Here is a 22,150-nt window from a genome sequence, read left to right as displayed (position 1 = left end):
AAAGTACAAAATAGACCCATGTCTTCATGTAAATTTCCAACGAAGAAACCGACTCTAAGAGCACCACTGTTTAGCCACGCCCCTCTCCCTGCTCAGTGTGGACACAGAGACACCGCGGCACATCTTGACCAATGACATTCGACTTTAACAGAAAAAAAAGACGAGGAAAAAAACTAAACCGCTCCCAATTGGCTCCCAACGACGCTAACCGGCTCCTGTCGTTCATTTCAAAGAGCCGTCTCTTAGAACCGATTCGTTCGCTACCGACACATCACTACCACCAAACGCCACGCTCCGTCGCCTCCCTCACAGCTAAGCTAAGTAGCTAAGTCTTGCTAGTAGTGTTTGTGCATGTTTAGCTTTGTTTTGTTGATAGTTTCACTTTAATTTAGCTTCTCAAAGCATGTAGCTGTCAAACTATTAAGTGTAGATGTCAATGTAATGTTTGGAACAACACTATTGACTTTAGCACAATGATATTATACTGCATTATTTACTAATGACTGAGGACTCAGATGTACCGCCGACCTGCGGGCCAAATCTGGCGCTGAATGACATCTGAGCGGCCTGCACTCTTGTCGTGTCGAACAGGGTTATTCAACATGTTTTCACTGATATTCAAGTACAACTATTGTACAACTTAATTCATAAAAAGGTTTTTATGACTTGCAATTGTATTCACCATTTGGTGAAGTAACAATTTCTGCCTATTTCCCACTTATAATACACGATTTGAATGTATTATAAACAAAGATTTAAATGTATCATAAACAAAGTAAGAATAATTGTAAAGGGAGAAATCCCTGAACAAATTGAATAGGTTCGTTGTAGACCCCTGTAGGTGTCATTGCAACACAATCACACGTCTCTCTCCCAGACAGTTCCACGTCATTCCAACTTTGACACCGACCACTGACCTTACACACACACACATAGACAAACACACGCAGTGTCCCAGTTCCCTGGGCGCCAGTCAGTCAGACAGCTGGAGTATATATAGTCTACTGGCTGAAGTTCGCCACACACACAGATTTGCACCAACAGCTCCCCTCTGCAGTGCAATGTGTCTTTGGCCTAGTTTTGTTCAAAATCTCCTTCAGCAAATCCTGATTTTCATATTAAATATGATGACTCAGGATTGTTATTATGCAGTTCATTTTTATTTTAAAAGACCATACAGTATGTTATTGTTATACATGACTTGAGCTGCTTCTACTACTTCGTTGTAAGGGTGTTTTTCTGTGTCAGTGAATGCGCATCATCAGCCACGGGAAGTATCCGGTGCGCTGCATCCCGAAGGTGCTGATGAATAAGTTGAGGGCTGCGGTGATGAAGACTATGATGGTGGTTATATTGTTCAAATAGTCCAGACGCTTCTGAAGGGTGGGGTTATTCACGTCCCGGCGTCCTACGACACACATGAACACACATGCAGGAAAAAACACACCTTTTTTATCAATATATTTATTTATCGCATTGAGACAAACCACGAAAAACACTTAAAACACTCTTTTTGAACATTTTACCCATGCAAAATACATTGTATACACATTTTAGTGTTACAAAAAGCATGTTTAGTTGGTTAAAAGTGAAACTAGCTATGTTAGCACAATCACTACCCAGGCCTGTTGTTTGTCTTAAAAATGAATTGCGCTCGTACTTTTGGTGATATATTATGACTTTGTTGGAATTAATTCAAGTTTTTGTCATTTATATGCGTGTCAGAAGTGGAGCCGAGCCAGCAGCCAGCGAAAGAAGCCCGTCCTCTTGGAACCGAAGAAGCTGATGAAGAAGTTTATCACCGTGGTGACGAAGATGACGCCTGTTGCTACGTTGTTCAGGTAATCCAGTCGTCTCTGATTGGACACCACGTTCAGGTCCCTGCGTGCTGCAACACACACACACACACAACTGCACGGACAGACACACTATATTTCAAACATCTCAAACACACACACACATGCAGTACACATGCATACACTGAAAGGAGAATGTTGACCTTTTAATCAAATTAAATGTAGTGCTTTGGTGCCCTCTTGTGGTATGGTAATGTTCAGTGGTCTTTAAAAGTCCCACATTCTTGATGCTGGAATTTAGGCAGTTGAAAAGTGCTTATAGTAAGGCCTACAGGGAACACGCACTTTTGTGTGTCTGTTGCTTTGATGCTAATGAATTGTGTTTGTCCACACCCGTCTCCGACGGGATGTGCGTCTCCGAGAAGTGCTACTGTTTGCTTGATCCACTTTTTACGTATACACCGTAACTGCACATTTGCCCAACGTAATGGACGTCATATATCACAGACAACAACGTAACATGAGTGGGATAGGAGGACACAAATATTACCAACTCTAGCATAGCTATTTGAGCTAACATGCTAACATTACACTCACATTTTAACAGCAACATCATGCTAGGTTGGCCTATTCGCTGAAGAAAAAGAAAGCGGTAAAACTTCCAGCACCTGCGTCTGTAGCTGACTGAAGAATAGTTGGCAGTGCCCCAGGCTTTATTTTAAGATGTGTAGAGAAGCCTGAACTTCAAAATGGCGCATATTCTCTCAAAAGAGCTGCAAACAGGTGAGGGAGATGATAGATTTTTCTCACATCCGGTACACATAGATAGGCCGAGCATTATTTAAAAGTCAGTTTTGCGTAACAGCAGACCGTCAGCCTTAATTACAGCACAAAACGCTGAAACATCCATCGCAGTAAGCAGCTGCGTTGCGTGCCAAAAGCAGACTTGATGATGTTGACAATGAGGGTGACAAAGACGATGCCGGTGGTCAGATTGTTGAGGAAGTTTAAGAGTCGTCGGTATGAGGGAAGGAGGGTCAACTCTACACGAGCTGTGCACGCACATCAACACCCACACAAGCACACGCACACACATACAGCTGGTTGGTCTATTGGCAGTCCAATCGTGTGCAAAACAATATCAGTAATAGTCATTAGTAGGGATGCTCCGGTCGATTGGCCACCGATCAGCATCGACTGATTTCTGTGAAAAAGCACGTGATCGCATATGCCGATAAATGCCTTTCGACGCCCATCACATGTGGCTCGTAATATTGCGGCCTGTAGTGATTCCTGCGTGCAAGGTTAATGTCTTTGCCCTAACTAATGTCTTGGGTAGCGTCCTCCGCCCACTTTCCTTCACACTGCACAGGTGTACCACAACAGAAACAAACATGTCTGCCGTGTGGCACTCACGTGCCAACACATGCCATGAAAAATACCTCGTGAGGGTAGCGTGTTAAAAAGTTGTAATTTAATACGGCATTTGAAGAACAGAGTATGGTGGATCACGCTGTGATCACCAGTCAAACGGCAGCTAACGCAGCCAAAATGCTGGACAGCTCTCGCCCGTACGTGCGCGACAGGCCCAAGGCTAAGCACATAACCTGAAAAATAATTGAATTCATCGGGCAAGGATGACCAGGTGGAAGACGCCGGGTTCGCCGGCTGCTCTCTCACTTGGAACCCACCTACATGCTCCTGGAAGTCCTGCTGGAACTCCACCAAAGTACTCAATCTCACATGTCATCCTCTGTTAGATCCACAAGTGACATACGTTCTCTTGTAAGTAAGTCAAATATGTTTGTGTCGAAATTAAGGTGATTTTATGGTTCCTTTTCTCATATTAGCCGATAGCAGGGGTGTGGCCAGGAATAAATCACATTCCCCCCATTTTTATTAATTAATTACTTTTTAGTAGTAATTACTTTAATTTAGTAGTAATTTTTTTGTCCTGACTTTTCCCCCTTATACGGCACCCCCGGGCAACAGCACTTATCCTAAATAAATTGAAAAATGTATAAATAATCCATGTGATCGGCATTGGTATCGGCCGATTTCACTCATGGATGATCGTATCGGAATCCGCAGCAATAACCCTGATCAGAGCATCCCTCGTCATTAGTGCATTAGAAGCTGCTTCCAATGTTAGAAATGCATCCTAGCAAAGAGTCCGGTGCGCTCCATCCCGAAGACTGAGATGAAGATGTTGGTCACGAAGATGAGGAAGATGACGATGGTGACAGTGTTGTTGAGGCTGTCCAGGCGCTGGTGGTTGGCCTCCTGGTTGAGGTCTCGGCGTGCTAGGGCAACATGCACACCACAAAAATGCACTAAAAGAATCTCTAAACAGCCTCAGTATCATACGTGCTATACCTGTATGTTTTAGTGTTTTAGTACGTTAATGTGGTTAAAGGCGTTACTAATAATGAGGTTATCTCACCTATGATGATGATAAGAACCCCGGCAACTATCTGGAGAGCCAGCGAGAAGGAGATGAGAGTCAGGACCGCAGCGTAGTACCTACAGTAAAGAAGTGACTTTATCGGCCGCGCAATCTCATGAGAAATACAGTATGCAGTATTGGATCTGTGTTGGCTTCCACCTGTATCCTGCCCCTTGTTCTATGACAGTCTTCATGTGTGTGATATTAGCCAGGAACAGAGCAATGTCCAGCATGCCCTCAGCTGCTGTTTTCTTGGTGGCGTACAGGTTCATGTTCAGGTTGGAGCTGGAACCACCCTAAAATAAGACAAGAGGCAGACTTCTGCTTTGACAGTGTTGAAATGACAGGTCATCAAAGAGCGCAGATAAACTAGACATCTGTCTAAAATTGGCAGAAATAAAAGTAACCAAGTTGACCTTGTGATATAAATGTAACCAGAAGGGAGCAGCATTTGTTAAGGTAACGAAACAGAAGTACAGTGTTACCTGCTCTTTCACCTTTTGCTGAATTTTTTAGTGCTTCTTTTTTTTTTTATTACAGCATATGAACGCTGTGACAGGCACAGCCTGGCCCTTTAAGAAGAATTTAGTGTTATTGTGGGAAGTTGAGTGTCTCTCTCTTCCCTGTCTTGTCGCCCATTGTTTTCTGCGTCCCGATTGGCTGTAGATCATTGTCGATCAATCTCGGTTCGAAGAAGGAGGACTGCAACCGGAGGGGTGCTGCAGCAATAGCTTTTAACAAGGACACAAAAACACCGCCAGGACGAAAAGGCACAGTCACAGGAGTGAAATACACATGAGAGACTTCTAAATTTCTTGTGTCCAACCTGTAGGTTGATCATTAACATTCAAAAGAAGGTTTGAACTTTTTTGAGAGTGCTTAAACAAGATAGAAATGTGCCAAAGTGTATGGTGAGGGGTTTTACATCCTTAAAACATATATAATAACCGTAAAAAAATGAAGTTGGCTACTGCGCAGATTTCACTATTTTGGGAACCTATCCCCCGCCATAAAGGAGGGCAACCTGTACAGTAATGATATGATATAAAAGCAACCAGAAGTGTGCTGCGTTTTTTAAAAGGTTAAGTACTAGGGAGGAGCTGAAGCAATGATGTGATACAAAAAAGCCGAGAAGAAGGCAGCATTTATTAAAACGTAAGGTTATCCGGTTATATCATGTGATATCAAAGGTAGCATTTAAAAAGGAAGAGTTGCTTGGAAGGAACCGAAGTAATGAATGGTATAAAAGCAACCAGAAGAGGGCAGCATGTATTAAGGTAAAGTTACCTGGAAAGAGCAGCAGTAACGAGTGATATAAAAGGGACCAGAAGAGGGCAGCATTTATTAAAAGGTAACATTAGTCTACCAAGAAGGAACAGAAGTAATGAGTAATATGAAAGCAATCACAAGAGGGCAGCATTTATTAAGGTTAAAGTTACCAAATAGAAGAAGCGATGATGTGATATAAAAGCAACCAAGAGGGGGCAGCATTGACCATTACATGGACTAATTCGTTGATTTATTTTAATACAGTAGTAAATACATCATCATTCATCATTATTTCCATTTTTTTAGCTGCTAATTTGCAGTCCTGATAGCATTTATTGTTCCTTGTGGTGATATTATGAATCCATTTGTGTCTGGGTCTACCTCTTTTCCTCTCTTTTTCCCTGTTGGAGTTGAGTTTGAAATAGGCTGTGTCTGATTGCGTGTCCAAAGAACATGTTTTTTCTTTCCGTAATGTCCATCAAAAGATTACTCTGTTGATTTGCCATTGTTAGTACTTCCTTGTTGTTTTTTCTTTCTTTCCAGGATTCCTTTACTATGTTACGTACACACCACATCTCAAAAGATTCCAATCTTTTTGCAATCGTTTGAGTTACTGTCCACATTTCAGAGCCGTATAATAAAGTAGAAGTTGTATTGCAGTAAAGTATTCTAAACCTTCGGTCTAAAGCTATTTTCCTTGATGTTAGCACTGAGTGCATATTACTGAAAGCTCTTTTAGCGATAGCTATTCTATATTTAATTTCTTTCTTACACGATCCCTCCATCGATATAGTTATCGTTGATGGTATCCAATATGTTTTGCAAGTTATTTTCATTTTCAGCAAGCGGTACTGTATCATCTGCGTACCTCAAGTTGTTCACATTTTTTCCACCTATAGAAACGCCTACCAGATTTTCAATGCTTTTAAAAATGTCAGTGTAACTATTAAACAAGGATGGGGATAGAATACATCCTTGTCCACGCCTCTTTTGATAGGTGATGCATCAGAAAAGCCGTCTTCAGATAGTAAGTAAAGGCTATAAAGTATATATTTCCATGTATTCCTCCAAGATCTATGAGTAAACCTTTATCAGTCATGACGTAAATACAACGTTAAACAAAATAACATTACATAATATGCAATATAAAGTAAATGCCTGGTGCCACATGCTACAATAATAAAATTGTGTTGATTTTATGTCGCTTATCTTGTGAAATGTTTGTTTAGCTGGTCATATGTCTGTCTTAAGTTGCCTGCAATTAGGAAATAGGCCAGGAACACAATGTGCGCACAGTTTGCCCAAAAAAGAAGTGTGCGCATGGAGAAGGAAAACATTAAATATGATTACGTAACGCAGACATAACAGCGACTGTTCCTGGTAGCTGTTGTCTGCTGATGCGCGTATTGAGAGTGAAATATTATGTCCACAAAAGGATGCAGAAATAGAGTTGTGTTTAAGAAGACGTAACGCACTTCACATGCTAAACATCAGTCATGCGCCCACAAGGGACACATTTCCCTTCATGACCTCACGGCTCTGTGACGTGCTCTGTAAATCCAAGATAAACACAGCGCATGTACAGCAATTATTCACAGCACTTGTGTGTCATTTCTATCATTTAGTGTTGTCTCTTTCAGCCCGGCTACCTTGGTGAACCGTGCACTTTGAAAGGAATTGAATGAGCTGAAACCATAACAAGCAACAGTGCTAACTTGTCAGCATGGCTGTTTTTTTCATGTATTTTCTTAACTTGTCCCGCTCTGCAGCTTAGCCGTTATTACTGATAGAGCAGGGGTGTCCAAACATTTTTCAGAGAGGGCCACATACTGAAAAATGAAAGGACGCAAGGGCCTTTTCATAAAGTTCATAAAGTTTCTTCTCATAATATTAGAACTTTATTTCCATAATTAGATATTTTTCTTATAATATTAGAACTTTTTCCCCAACCTAATTTTCCACAAATTACAACTTTATTTTCTTTGTTTCTCACAATAGTCCATCCATCCATCCATCTTCTATGCCGCTTCTATGCCGCTTATCCTCACTCTGTATGCTGAAGCCTATCCCAGCTGACTTAGGCGAGAGGCGGGGTACACCCTGGCCTGGTCGCCAGCCAATCGCAGGGCACGTATAGACAAGCGACCATTCACACTCACATTCATACCTATGGACAATTTAGAGTCTCCAATTAACCTAACATCCATGTTTGTGGAATGTGGGAGGAAACCGGAGTACCCGGAGAAAACCCACGCACGCACGGGGAGAACATGCAAACTCCACACAGAGATGCCTAACGGAGATTCAAACCCAGATCTTCCGGATCTTCTGACTGTGTGGCCAACATGCTAACCACTCGGCCTGTCACAATAGTATGACTTAAAAAAAAAAACTTTTATTCAAATTTATGTAAATGTATGTTAGTAAAATTGCATTATTTTTACTCATATTGTGATTTTTTGTTTTTGACTTTATTCTCATAAAATTACAGTTGTTGTTTTTTTTTTTACTTATTTTAAATTTTAATCTTGTAATCTTCTTGCTGTAATGGTTAGTCCTGTGATGTTTTGAGGGTTTTTAAATTTTTTTTTAGTGTTCTTGTTAAATTAGATTTTTTGAATGTGCCGAGGGCCAATAAAAAAACAGCTGCGGGCCGCAAATGTCCCCCGTGCCGCACTTGGGACACACCTGTGATAGACTGTATGTTTATTTGTACATCAGTCCGTCAATTTACCGGTAGATCTACGTTCCTACCCTCACCTATGGTCATTAGCTTTGGGTAGTGACTGAAAGGACAAGAACGCGGGTACAAGCGGCTGAAATGAGTTTCCCATTGGGTGATAAGCACTGTCATCCGGGAGTAGAACTGCTGCTCCTCCGCATTGGGAGGAGCCAGATGAGGTGGCTCGGGCATCTGGTCAGGACGCCCCCCGGACGCCTCCCCGGGGAGGTGTTCAGGACACGTCCGACCGGTCGGATGCCTCGGGGAAGACCCAGGACACGTTGGTGAGACTATGTCTCTCAACTGGCCTGGGAACGCCTCGGGAGGAGCTGGCTGGCGAGAGGGAAGTCTGGGCTTCCTTGCTGAGGCTACTGCCCCCACTGCCCGACCTTGGATAAGCGGAAGAAGATACATGGATGTACACAACAATTAAAAAAAAAAAATGTCTAAAACATATACTGCACTGTATATATAACATTAAAAAAACTAATGAAATGAAGTAATATATATAATAAAAATATCCATAAGAGAGAAAAGGGGTTGTATAGGTCTTTTCTGCATGATCTTGTTTTTTTGCACAGTTGTCACTTTTTCTAGTTTTTCACACACACAACAGTGTCACTTTTTTTTTTTTTTACATGCAACGTTCCCGTGAGCTCACAACATGTCACATGGTGTCCTTTGTTTGACAGCAGTGCCAGTGCCAGTGTCAGCTCTGATTACTGATATACTTTACTTCCTTTTAGCGCTTAAGTGCAGCTGACACATTGCATTGTGAAGACGAGTGTTTTCAATAAAAGATGTCTCAATACAAGAGCAGCATCAACACTTTTGTATTGTTCCCAATAAGTCCTATTCTTACCCCTCTTGAGTTACAGCAAAGTTTCTCCCAAAAAAATGTCTAAACCTCCAAGAACGATTCCAGCAATTCCTAGGAGCTGAAGTCTGTCAAATATCATAAACACATGCTTGCACAGTAAGCCTTTTTCCATGTTTTTCTGAGTGTGCGAGACAGATAAAAACCGGGAATAGCAAGGAGCAGAGAGGATAAAAAGCAAAGAGGTACAGTATGTATAGAATGTATATGCGCTGGCCTCTGAGGAATCTCGTGGCCCACACTTAATCAACATCAGCCTTGGACAGGACGCCAAAACATACACACCATAACACTGGAATGTCCTACAATGGCCACTTATAGGACATGTGTTCTTTTAAAAGGAAGGAGCTCAATCTGATTTAGTAAAGTAGCTTTTGGATTTATTATTTTAACCTTGAGTCTGATTTATGACCCGGGTCCATCTGGCAGGTATTCCTATGTTTTGGTATTCTTGTGGTGGATTTTGGGCCACTACTTTTTATAGATACTGCCCAAATCTTGAACGTTTCGAGGCTGTCGCTTGGCAACTTGAGGTTTCGGCTCCCTACGCAGATTTTCAGTAGGATTAAGGTTCAGAAACTGGCTTGTCCACTCTGAGATCTTAATGTGCTACTTCTTGAGCCACTCCTTTGTTTGTTGGTTTTGTGGTCATTTTCATGCTAAAAGCACAATCTACAACCCGCCTTCACTGTACAGGCTGAGGCCGGTAGGGTCACAATTCTTACTGGTAACTTGGTAGGGGAACGCTAGTTGGTAGTGTCGGAGCAGTAAATAGTCACGGGAACGGCTCGGATCAACCTTTTATTTCATTTTTTTTTCTGGATTTGTTCCAAAATGAGCAGGGGTTCCACTGTATGATAACACAATGATACAAAAACATCTATATTTTGTATGCTTATATTCAACTTCACGTTTGCAGATGTTTCATCGATCTCGTCACTCAGAAGGGCTCATGTAGCCGAAGAGTGGAAAAAAAGTCCAGTGTGTGTTTACACACTGAATTCCTCCTAGAAATCCAGAGTCCTCGTAAAAAAAGCCACACATCCCTAAAAAGCAGTGATCCACAAACACTGGCCCCCTCTCACAGCCAAAGTGTCCACACATAAAAGACATGACTGCATGAGACACACACACACACACTTGCACAGGGGCACTGGACACGATATGTGCCAGTCTTTACGCTTTAAATTGCATCACACACACATACATGCACTTCCTGTGAGGTACCTCACAGGAAGTGCTCCTCCCCTGCACTCCTACTGGTTGCTTTCACAGCCAATAGGAAGAGACCTCCAACAAAGCGTGGAGCACTTTAACGTATTTTCATCGTGTGCCCATATTTCCAACCTTTTCTCACCAGATTTCAGCATTTGTACAGAACTATTAGACAGGAAAAAAGTCTGCATACCCCATTTTGACACAACAACCAAGCGGCAGTCAACTTTTGCACTTTTCCCCAAGGCCATCACTGCCTAATTAGCAGGAAAGACACAAGAAAACCCGCTTAGGAGGGCATACACTTCCTGTGTTAAGAGGCCTAAATAAGGACTATCTGGAAGCTTTTTTATGTGCAAACTGAGTGAACCCACATGTCCTTTTGAAGACACAACCTCCACATCCTGAAATGAACCTTTCAAAGCTGCTTTTTATTTTCACATAAAGGCCATTTTGCTTTAATAAACACAACTACAGTATTGCGCTAATGAGCGTTTCCCAATAACATTCCACATGAAAGATGGCATTGTGTACTAAAAATCCCTCAGCAATTGTATGTGGATTGAAAAAAGAAAAAAAAATTAGGGGTATTAATGGTGGTTGACACGTCCCAGCATATCCGCAACCCCCAAATATCGTGCAACTATGCCCCTCTATTGACTGGAAGCAGAACCGTTGATCTGTGCTGGAATTGAGCCTAATGTGCATTACTGCCCCCTATCCAAGCTGCCCTGCAATTGCACCCACATTTTTGTTATTGACATCATTAATCTCAAATTAATTAATCTCAAAATCTTGCGCCTTTCCCCAATGTGAAGCGTTGCTATTCACGTCCTGTATTTGTTTAATTAAGCTGCAGCGCCTCCGTTGTCATCCAGCTGCCAGCCGCAGCTTTTCATGTTTTAATACCGATATAGGAATGAAAAATGATACAAGACGAGTGTTTACGTTGAGAAGCATGGCGAGGTGTGTCTCAGTCTGTCAGAACGTTTCACCAGCACATCGGTTGAAGAGGAAACGGTAATTGCTTCCTGCAGCATGTCCCGCGGAGGTGATCCGGTTTTGATTGGTGGCCTTTCATACGTAGAATTCAACCCAGAACCTACCAGAGCTTCGTGTAACTTTGTGTGTTTGTGATAAGAACGTAATAAGAGATAAATAAACAACCATATGTAAAAAAAAAAACAAAAACAAAAGCAGCAACAGAGAGAGTAAATACTGGGAAAAGTAAGAAAGCGAGTTGCCTCCGAGAGCTTGGACCTTTGGCCTCTGTGGTGCTCACACACTATGTAGGTGTGTGTAATGAGGAGTCTATGTGATTTGTTTCCTCAGATAAGTGCTGTGTGTGTAGCTGCATTTCGCAATTGAAGTAGCACAGAGAGCTGACTCAGCAACGTTGACCCCCTCAGACATTGCCAACATCACACACTGAAAAACAAACACGTTTACAGCAATCTAAACGGTCATTTTAGGGATTTTGGGGGGGTTGTCTAATTGTCTAATATATAAAAGTTAAAGAAAACCAAAAACAATTTACAGGCATTTTTATTTTATTTATTTTTATTTTATTTAAAACTTTAATTAATCCAAACTTCATGCTGCTCTTTGCAACTCGATATTAGAATGTATATCATCTATATAGATTATATATTATCTATACTAGAATCAACCGAATCGTGTTGTTTTTTAAACATTTTTTGTTTTTTAATGATTATTTTTGAAATTATTTGTATTTTTCATTATAAATCTTATATATATATTACTAATTATTTTATTTGTATTTATTGTCAGAATTCATTTTTGTTAAATTAACAATAGTGTAACGTTACAGGTCACGGTTTAAACATTTTATCGCATTTTTTCAAAAATTCATTATTTTAGGTTATGTTATAGGTTATGTTTTTGCCCATGTTTATCTGTTTGTTTGTTTGTTTGTTTATTTGTATTCAAAATAACTTGAACAGTTTTTTTCAGGAATTGTGGGAAATGGGATATGGAAGAACTGATGAAATTTTGGGGGTGATCCGGATCACCGTCTGGATCCAGGAATTTTTTCTTTAACATTGCGAGATAGGACCATTTTTGGCATTCGTGCATAGAACTCCACAAAAAATGGTCAGAGCACTTGGAAAAAAAAATACAGGACAAGTTTCCAACAGGTTCTGGAGGATTATTATTTTGGTGTAAATCCCAATATGGAGGGAAATGTGACGCTTGGTGCAGGTCTGCGCTCTCCGAGTGCTTCTCTAGTTAATATTGAGTCCTACTTTAAGGAAATGAACCTATTTAACAATTAACCATGATAAGCAACGGATGACTGTATTGTCTTTATTGTATGTGATGCCGCTCTTGCATTGTACTTTGGGAAGTGTCCAGTCGGACCTGACAGTGTCCGTGTGTATGTGTGTGTGTGTGTGTGTGTGCTCGTTTGTGTCCGTCCAGGCACAAGGCCTCACAAACACCTGGTTCCCCTCCGCTGTCGTGGAGTTGGTTGCGTAAGGGGATGACGTCTGCCACGGGCTCTGATCGCATCATCCGGAATGTCTGACACCCTGGAAATGTGCGCCACATGTGTGCAGGTGTGTGCCAAGTGGGCGGGGCAAGATGAACCCATGCGTGCAGCTCATACATACACTGCCATGGCAACATTGGAAACACACACTTAAAAGTGTTGCATCAATGATGACAGCACAGAATGGTACCACACTGGTTTCATGCAACCATGTGAGACACTGCAAAATATACTGTAAACATTTGGAATGACATGCATGTTATATTATATTCAACAGGTCGCTATAAATAGCCCTACGACATCCAGCTACACACACCGCACTTATCAGAGGAACTACACATGTACACAACAGAAAGACCTCATTGTCCCCCGAGGCATGATTTGTAGAGCTGTAAAAATATTCTAGTCATTGTTGAGTGTTTGCTGGAAGTTTTTATTGCAGCTAAGGCGTGTTTGCAGAGGAGACACGCCAATTTCAAACAAGCCTTTGTAGGGCTGCAATAGCTGGAATTCCTTCTTTGTGCCGCTGGACCTGCTAATAAGCGCATGTTTGCAAATACAAAACAGAGAGTAACATTCGCATAGAAGCATAGAAATATGCGATCATGCTGACGAATGCATCACTGCGTATCATAGCAATCACCGTGCAACCATGCCCCCTGGTGGCTGCAAGTGTTTTTGTAGCCGTCGAGCGCTGGAAGTGTAAGCTGGGCAAACTGTAACTGCAGCCGTGTCGCTCAGCAGGCATGATCTGTCTGGGAGGTCAGAGGTCAACAGATGTGCGGCTGTCTGCCGCTTTTGACCAAAGGTTCGATATGCCAAAACGTGTCAGCGTGAAACAAACCATGAGACAGGTATCACATTCATTAAAACCAGTATGAGGGGATTTTTTCCTAACGATGACCTTTGACCTGGTGGAGCTGAAATGTACGCTTCGTACTTGTAAAGTGGCACTGTACCATTCAGTGATGCTAATCATAGACGTACCTTTTTTTTTTTTTTTTTTACTAAAAAGTATTTGTAAAAAAAAAAGTTATTTTTTAGAAAAATGCTTATTTATTTTGCATGAATTAAAATAAACTAGTAATTATTATATTATAATATATTATCACTGTCATTTAAAAAAAAATACGTCTGCATTTAAACAAAAAATTAGCTGTTTTTCACAACCCATTCAATCCCAGCCATTTTTCAAAAGACATCCCCTCCAGTACCGGCCAGTTTAGACCATTGGGACGGATTTGACGGAAGGCACACAGAATATTGTGTTCTATGGCTATACAGTATAAACATGGAACCTACCAAAAGAGAGATTTGACCCTGTCTTTCATCAGAAATAAAAAGTTTGTTTCTACCTTTTTCTGTTCGTTAGTAATCAGCAGTAAAACATAAGTTTCAGGAAAATATCAGTTCCTGACTAAAAAAGGGAGAAAAACATCTTTTTGTGGAAACATACATTTCAAGCATAACTTTCACTTTGACGCAGTTTTTTTGCTTTTGTGACAGCTCACATATCTAAAGAACTATAGCAACATAAACAACACAAAAAAGGGTGGTTTTACATCAAAATAACAATTTACAGTATTTACAAATATAACACCATGAACTATTTACAGTTTTCACATTTGGAACTGAACTGTGTGTGTGCACGCGTGCATGCGTTAAAATTTACTGCAAAAACGCTTGTCAAAGATCCTCTATGTGACAGCGCTCTGGTGGTTTGAGGAATCTTTTGCAAAGATATTAGTTGCTCCCAAGTTTTGAATGTCATACCCTGACGAGATTTTGCCGTCTTTCACGATCTTTTCATGGCGGTAATCATTCAAAGGCACGATAACCGTAACATGAGAAGGGGCTGAGCATATTTGCATGGTATCTGGGGTTGCTATGATATGCTGTGATGGATTAAAATGCATTATATTGGCTAATTTTGAATGTGTATGTTTCACATATCCTGTAGGTGTTTGCATGTAATAGTTTTGGCTACATACTACTCTAAAGAACTGCACCAGTATCCAAAGCAAACAAAACTCAAAGATAATGGCCCAAACAGGGAGGGTTTAAGGCCCTGAAGGTGGAGGTGTGGCGCAGCGTGCGAACAGGTTTCCACTGAAAAGCACATAAAACTCCAACATGAATTTTCTTTGTCACTTTCACCACACCGAAGATGCGTGAGGACTTTTAAACCTGCGAGGCTTTTTAGTGTCACGTCACTGCTTCCTGGCTTTCATGACTCTGGCCTTCCTGTTGTTATCCCAACATTGTATGACATTAGTGTATTTTATATATAATTTCAAGTATAAACATAGCAGAGGCACATGTGACTAGAGACTGTAGCTTTGCATCTCCCATGTACCGTACTTTTGCACCAGGAGGTGTTTTGCTTAAACAAACGTTTCCACACATGCTTTGTCATTATGGAACGCTGACGCAATGTTCTGTTTCCCACTGAAAGAAAGAACACATTAAATATAGCGTAATATGGTCTACCTGCACCTTCATGAGAGCCAACACCTGATACAGCAGGCGTGTCCAAAGTGTGGCCTGGGGGCCATTTGACACATGTTGTGGAAATAAAATCAGACCAAAAAAAGAAGGCACCATGTAAAGAGAAAAAGCTGAAATGTACCAGGTGCCAGTAACTAATAATAACACAAAGTTTTGTCTTTAAATATAATATAAATATTATTACATTATAGGCTCCAGCATACCCCCGCGGATGGATGGATGGATATTATTAGACAAAAAAAACAAATATTTATTGTTATATTATTATGATTATTTGTGTGTATATATAATATATAGTATTTATATACTATATAATTATATAGTTATATATAAATATCACATAATATATAAATACCATATAATATTTAAATACATGCATATTATAGTCGTATTATATAATTACAATATGTATAACATATATACGTTTATATAATAATAATAATAATCAGGATCAACATATTTAGTATTATTATTATATATTATATATAGAATTTTTATATAATAGATAAGTACAATATAATAGAGTATATATTAATACATATTTTATATGTAATTATTAAAAATATGATATGAAATTGAAGAAAAATTGCAAATGTTTGCACACTTGCGCCATACTGTATGTTTTTGATTGTGTTTTGTGCTGATGTAAAACTGTGCCGCATCATACTGAGAGCTGTTTCTGTGATTTGGACCATCTTTCAGCATTTCCACACTCCTGAAAGCGACAACCGCAATAGTCCGTGCCCAAGAGAAAAAGCCAAGAAAACAATAGAAAGGAGAAAGTATTTCCCCGGTTCCTGAGAGTTGATATCATCACTAATGATTCTAAAACCCAAAGGCATTACCAGTCCACCAAAATGTCCCTGAACACAGTTAGATCATCTTGCAAGCAGATGGAATCAGCCCCACAAGCACTTGATGTAGCGCAGACATGTCTACTTTTTTTGTTCAAATAAACCCTCCAGTGTGTTTACTACCAATTTGACATCAATTCCAGGAATGGCGCCCAGTTTGTTTTTCAGCGGGCACCATTAGCAAACACATATATCACACTCAAATACATCATGTGTTTTGTTTGCTCATGAGAATAAACGGCGAGTTGTCCCAGCGGGGGCGCTGTGTTTGTTTATATTTGCTGAAGAGGTCAAAGTGCACATGGATATTTCTGAATGAGTGACACTGACCTTCGTGGGAGGCTCGTAAATATGTTCAATATGTTTGACGTGATGCGACTTATTTTAAACTCATCAGCAGGGTGAATGTTTTACCCGGGTTTAGTGCAGGGGTGTCCAAACTTGTTCCAGCAAGGATGCAAGGGCCACTTTGATATGATGTAAACCAACAGGTGTCGATATATGCTAAGAAGTTATATTTATTTCATTATATATATTTTAGGAAAAAAACACATCTCAGCTTTGTGATATCGGTGAAAAGGCCTGTTATTTTAGCCATGTTAGGGTCCACTTCACTCTTTGCTCTTTTTTCCCATTTTTGCAGGGGTTTTTTTTTCGAAATATTTAAACTTTCTTCTTAAATAATCGCTAATTTCAGTAAATTTTCTTCTCTGAATATTATGGGACTTCATTCTCATATTCTGACTTTATTCCCATAATATTGTAACATTTACCCCAACCTATCTTTCCAAAAATAACAAATTCATTTTGTTTTGTTACGACTTCTCAAATTTCAACTTTATGCAACTATAATGACATTATTTTTCCTCATAATATGACGAGTTTATCTTGTAAAACCTTTTTTTCTCATTACATTAGAATACGACTTTTTTCTCTTAATATTTTTTACTTTATTCTTGTAAAATTACAGCTGTTTTTTTCAACTCTGCTGTTGTTTTTTTAAATGTATTTTCCAAATATTTCAATGTTCTTCAATTTTCTTCTCGGAGCTATGACTTTATTCCTCTAAAATTTTTACTTTATTCTCGTAACATTATCATTTTTTTCCCGCAACCTAACTTCCCAAAAATTACAACTTTGTTGTTTTGTTTGTTTGTTTTTTTTACGACGGAGTATAAGGGCCACATTGAGAAAAAAAAAAACAACAAAAAGCTGAGATTTTTTATGAATAAAGTCGTAAATTTACGAGAAAGAAGTCATAATATTACAAGAAAGAAAGTTGCACATTTACGAGAATGAAGTCGTAATATTATGTGTCATGGTGTCAAACGAGTCAGAGGCAAAATAGAGTATCGTTCTTCAGGAACGAAGGAAACTTTCCTCTTGCTTCAAGCAAGCTTCTCTTCATAACGTGCCACAAAATAGAGCAGTTGAGCATTTAGCATTTAGATTAGCACGTCTAGCAATTAACATATACCAAGGAGGAAGCTGACTAAAATATTGCTGAAATTTACTTCAAAATAAGTCAGACATCAGTTGTATATTCCGTATTTTAATGTTATTTTTCACTTGCTGTCTGCGACTCACCCAGAATGGATCTGAAACCTACTTCTGGGTCCTGACTCGCCACTTGTTTAGTTTATTTCCAACATGCTGACGCTGCTGGTACTATTCAACGTGTCAGAAAAGGAGTAGGAAGAAGCAGAGCTTATTTAATAACCATATAAAACCCAACCCAAGAGTGTCGTCGTGGCAACCAAGGGAGACACTAACAACCCGCTCGTAAAAGAAAAAAAAAAACACGCCTCTTACATAACATGAATCATGTGAGTGCGTGGTGAAAGTTCCAAGCAAAAACCCGCTACAAGTCCCCCACAAAGTGACCCACTACAAAACACACTTTCTGGTTCCTCACACCCACACTTAGAATGTGACATGTAAAGGCCCGGGACTTGGTTACACGCTCACACACAAACACACCATGTGAAAAGAAGGCAGCTATGTGTCCTGGGAGGTGACAGATATGGGAAGGTTTAATATAGCAGCAACTTTTAATGCACCGTCTAATGAGCTCCGATACAAGAGTTGCATCAAAAAATCAATAGAATACCAGAAAGTGCGTACTGCGTACTGCGGGGTATGGTAACGGGAGGTGTATGTTGTTTAGTCACATGCAGCCTCAAGCCGCCGTGCTTGGAAAGGCTGTGCAGTTCTTACTAATTCTGTGTCATGTGCCCATGACGCTCCGCTGCTGCACACTATACATAGAAAGTGGGCGAGAGGTGCAAAGCCCTCGCACCGTGGAAATAGATTTATCACTCAAACGCTTTACAGTTGAAAGAAGTTCATGTAAATGCATCAGCAGCTCCTCATAATGTTATCAGCATGTGTGGTCTTTATATTAGTTCATTCCAGGTAATGGCCTCCATATTCGCCTAATATTTACTGAGCATTCAAAAGAGTGTGTGTGTGCGTGTGCGTGTGTGTATGTGTGTGTGTGTGTGTGTGTGTGTGACCTAGTGCTCAAGGGAGCAATAATATTTCCAGCATGAATGAACAGCGCCAGCATTCACTACTGCTAAACAGAGGTGGAAGTGATGGATCTTTCTTAATTCACAAGCTGCCATAAAATGACATTGACTTTCTTTTCAAATTTCAAATTCAAATGCTCACAAAAAAGTAAGTCTAAAACTGAAACTTTCTTCACAGATTCTGAGGGTTATGGAACATAAAAGTCAAATGGTAACCCCATACATAGTAGCCGGAACCATCCTCGGCCCAAATGAAGGTTGTTGCTGGTGCCGAGTGCAGTCCAATAACCAGCAGACGGCATCTGCCAGAGAAGAGTTTTTAGAACAGTCTTCAAAAGCCTGGTCTCCTTCAATGCCACAAAATGACCTGTTGGAATTTGCAGCAGAGCACCAAACATGGGACGCTGAAAAGTGGAAGAAAGTTTTATTCTCTGATGAGAAAAAATGTAACCTTGACGGTCCAGATGGCTTCCAACGTTACTAGCATGACAAGGAGATCCCATCTAAGATGTTTTCCACGCGGCACAGTGGAGGGGGCGCCGTCATGATCCTTCAGTGGAGCAATGGCGCTTCGGGTTGTGCAGAGGCGTCAAACAGCAGCCGGCTAGATGGAGATGTTGCAGGGGCCATCCTCCATGACTGAAGGCCCTCGCCTGTGTGGTAATGACTGTCTTTTTTAAATAGACAATGCTGCAGTTTATAATTCCGGTACGACAAAGAGGAATAGCATCACTCTTTTGGACCATCCTGCGTGTTCCCCTGATCTAAATCCAACTGAGAGCATTTGGGATGGATGGCAAGGGAAGTTTACAAAAATGGACATCAGTTCCAGACAGTGGATGCCCTCCGTGAAGCCATCTTCACCACCATCTTCACACCTCCTGGAAACACCGGCACCAAGCACGCCCAAACCAATTTTTTAGCTATGGTCTATACTTTTGATCAGCTGCTGAACAGCGTATTGTTTGCAGTTGTTTGCAGTGAATTGCTTACTCACTTACTTACTTTTTTTTCTCACTCCCATTTCTTCTTTTTGCATTTTGAAGCTCTGCATAGAACATCCGTAAGATCCAACAGTGCAAAATGTACATTCTTGCCATTTTTCAACTGGTCTTAAAGCCTTGATCAGGAGTGTATACAGTATGTGGCCCCTCACATTCTGTGATTTTTCAGTATGTGGCCCTCGGTGGAGTAAGTTTGCTTAAACGTCTACTCAGCATTTTAAGTGAATGCACCATAAAAGACTCCATTCTCTTCCCATGTGTCACTTTTCTCACTCACATGAACGGTTGAGCAACAGCACTTTGTAGCTAAATATACAAGTAACTGATAGGACTGATGCATGATGGGAGCGAGAAACCCTGATAGGGAATATGGACCTTGACAGGCATACAGTATGTGTGTGTTGGTGAGGGTAGCATGTAGTAAGTATGTAAGGTGGTAAGGACAACAGTATTTGAATATTACACTGAAAGTGAGCTTCCAATCCTCCAGGAAGACCTTCTGTAAGATCTATGGGGTTTTTTTTGTTCATTTGTAAGATCAAAGTTCACAGATGTTGGACGAGGAGGAAGCCCAGTTTGCTATTTTTGTTCCAGTTCATCTCAAAGTGTCTGATTGTTGGAGTTATTCCGTACTACGCTCATCCAGGCATACCTTTGTGGAGCTTGTTTTGTCCACTACAGCCTTCCTAAAACTGATCCCATTGCGTTGGAGACAAATGATTTATTAATTAGGTTTCTCCAACCATCAACTATCATCTCAAAATGTTTTCATCAACCCTACCTTGACCCTCTTTTTGGTGACTAGCTGTTCTGTTGACCCACGCTACATTAGCCTTGGCACCAGGGCCCTAATTGATATTTGAGTGATGTTCCTGGCGTGGCTTTACTTTTAAAATAGCCTCAGGATGCTCTGCCCACCCCTCGGGAATAGTGAGCAGCCCCTGTGATCCCCAGCTCTCACATAGGCAGGACATACCACGGCTTACTACGAGCGAGAGAGAAACCAAAGAGTCACTAACCTGTAGAGGACCGCCGGCCGGCATGGTTGATCTCATTGATGTCAGGTCGATGTCTCGGCCTTGGTCGCCACGCTCTACTTTCCCTAGACCTTGCATAATGAAGTTTGTCTTGGGCGCACTATTGAACGCACACTGCAGTGTAGCCCGGGGGTCACTTGTGAAAAGAAATCGCCCTGGATGCTAAGCACCAAGCTAGAGAGGAAACTGGGGGGCAAACAAACAGCTTATTCACCGCATCCCAGTCGCCTCCTCACTCCCTCTCTCTCTTTCTTTTTGCACATTTTCTGCATGTCTCTTTCTTCTATTTTCATAAAAGACAAGGGTACCTAATAATTAACCCTATGTGAACGCCAAATAAACATTGCCCAAGAGATGTAAAGTTGCTTTTCTCACTCCAGTTTGCTCTCTTTTCACACTTTCTGTATGTGTCTTTATTCTATTTCCATAAAGAGAAGGGTACCTAATACCCAGCTCTGTGGAACACCAGACCAACATTCTCCAAAATCTATGAATTTGTTCTTATTTTCTCACTTTCCCTGTCTCTCTTTGCACACTTTCTGCATGTCTCTTGTATTTTCATAAAAGACAATGGTAGCTAATACTCAACCCTGTGGAACACCAAGCAAATATTGGCCAAGAGATGTAAAGTTGTCTTGTCATTTCCTCTCGCTCTCTTTTCACACTTTGTTCTGGCTTTATAAAGGACGAGGGTGCCTAGTACTCTACCCTGTGGAAAACCACAAACCTGCTGTTTAAATGCTTGACCTCCACAAACTGAGTCTATTCATATTACAGGTCTCATTACATTATGCAGGCGTACCTAATGAAGCGTCCACACTAATCCTCACCTCAGATGACCACCTGAGATGATGTAATCATTCTGCACGCAAACCTGTGGCCCCTCCATTATCATAAACTCTCAATTGAATGAAGGAGCGCTGGGATTAATTCCCTAAAGTAATTGTAAAAGTGTTTCACTAAAGCATTAGACTTGAGTGCTGACAGATAAGCAACATCTGAATAACAGAAGTAGCCTTTAATGTTCACTCAGGAGTCTCACAACTCACACTCACAATTCAGGATAGCTAGCTAGCTAGCGGTGATAGTTCGTATCTTTAGACTGCTTGTTCCCGTCAATAAGAGCTTTGCAGTACAAAGTGGTCACAACGTATTGTTTACGCAAAACATACAGTAGCACAGTCGTCCCTTGCCACTTTCTTTGTGGTTCAAATTTCGCGGCTTCACTCTATCACAGTTTTTATTAATCAAAACATATGCATATTTCAGCTAATGTTACATAGTTTTGGCCTAAATTAATCATTTTCATGAATAAAAATGTCTACATGAACTAAAATACCAATATGAGGCCTTCAAAAGACGCATTTAAAGACGTTGAC

At 40.6% G+C, this 22,150-nt stretch overlaps 2 protein-coding genes across 25 annotated transcripts in view; one reads left to right on the top strand and one right to left on the bottom strand.

The window, feature by feature from the left end:
• The first annotated feature begins 270 nt into the window (after nucleotides 1-270).
• Nucleotides 271-22,150, top strand: part of wnk1b (WNK lysine deficient protein kinase 1b) — an 88,466-nt gene continuing 66,586 nt past the window's right edge. For 18 of the 21 annotated variants that reach the window (XM_054800525.1, XM_054800543.1, XM_054800524.1 and 15 more), the window contains exons 1-2: nucleotides 271-1,841; nucleotides 12,768-12,904. The gene's annotated coding sequence lies outside the window, so the exon portion shown is untranslated. The remainder of the gene's footprint in view (nucleotides 1,842-12,767; nucleotides 12,905-22,150) is intronic. The other 3 variants (XM_054800541.1, XM_054800540.1, XM_054800523.1) reach the window with 2 other exon arrangements.
• LOC129194958 (ninjurin-2-like) lies at nucleotides 1,147-21,007 on the bottom strand. 4 transcript variants are annotated; one of them, XM_054800566.1, is made up of 4 exons: nucleotides 20,754-21,007; nucleotides 4,402-4,538; nucleotides 4,240-4,319; nucleotides 1,147-1,408 (listed from the first exon to the last, which is right to left on the bottom strand). In XM_054800566.1, the coding sequence occupies exons 1-4, from the start codon at nucleotides 20,847-20,849 to the stop codon at nucleotides 1,245-1,247; spliced, it is 477 nt and encodes a 158-aa protein (XP_054656541.1). In that variant the 5' UTR covers nucleotides 20,850-21,007; the 3' UTR covers nucleotides 1,147-1,244. The 4 variants fall into 4 exon arrangements, with proteins under 4 accessions (XP_054656541.1, XP_054656540.1, XP_054656539.1 ...); XM_054800565.1 differs by having other exon boundaries at nucleotides 1,147-1,888; nucleotides 20,754-21,004; XM_054800564.1 differs by lacking the exon at nucleotides 1,147-1,408 and adding an exon at nucleotides 1,739-2,848 and having other exon boundaries at nucleotides 20,754-21,004.

The sequence above is a fragment of the Dunckerocampus dactyliophorus genome, chromosome 15 (genome assembly GCF_027744805.1).
Source record: "Dunckerocampus dactyliophorus isolate RoL2022-P2 chromosome 15, RoL_Ddac_1.1, whole genome shotgun sequence".
Classification (NCBI taxonomy): Eukaryota; Metazoa; Chordata; class Actinopteri; order Syngnathiformes; family Syngnathidae; genus Dunckerocampus; species Dunckerocampus dactyliophorus.
The sequence above is the reverse complement of the archived record's forward strand: the minus strand, read 5'-3'. Positions and strand labels throughout refer to the sequence as shown.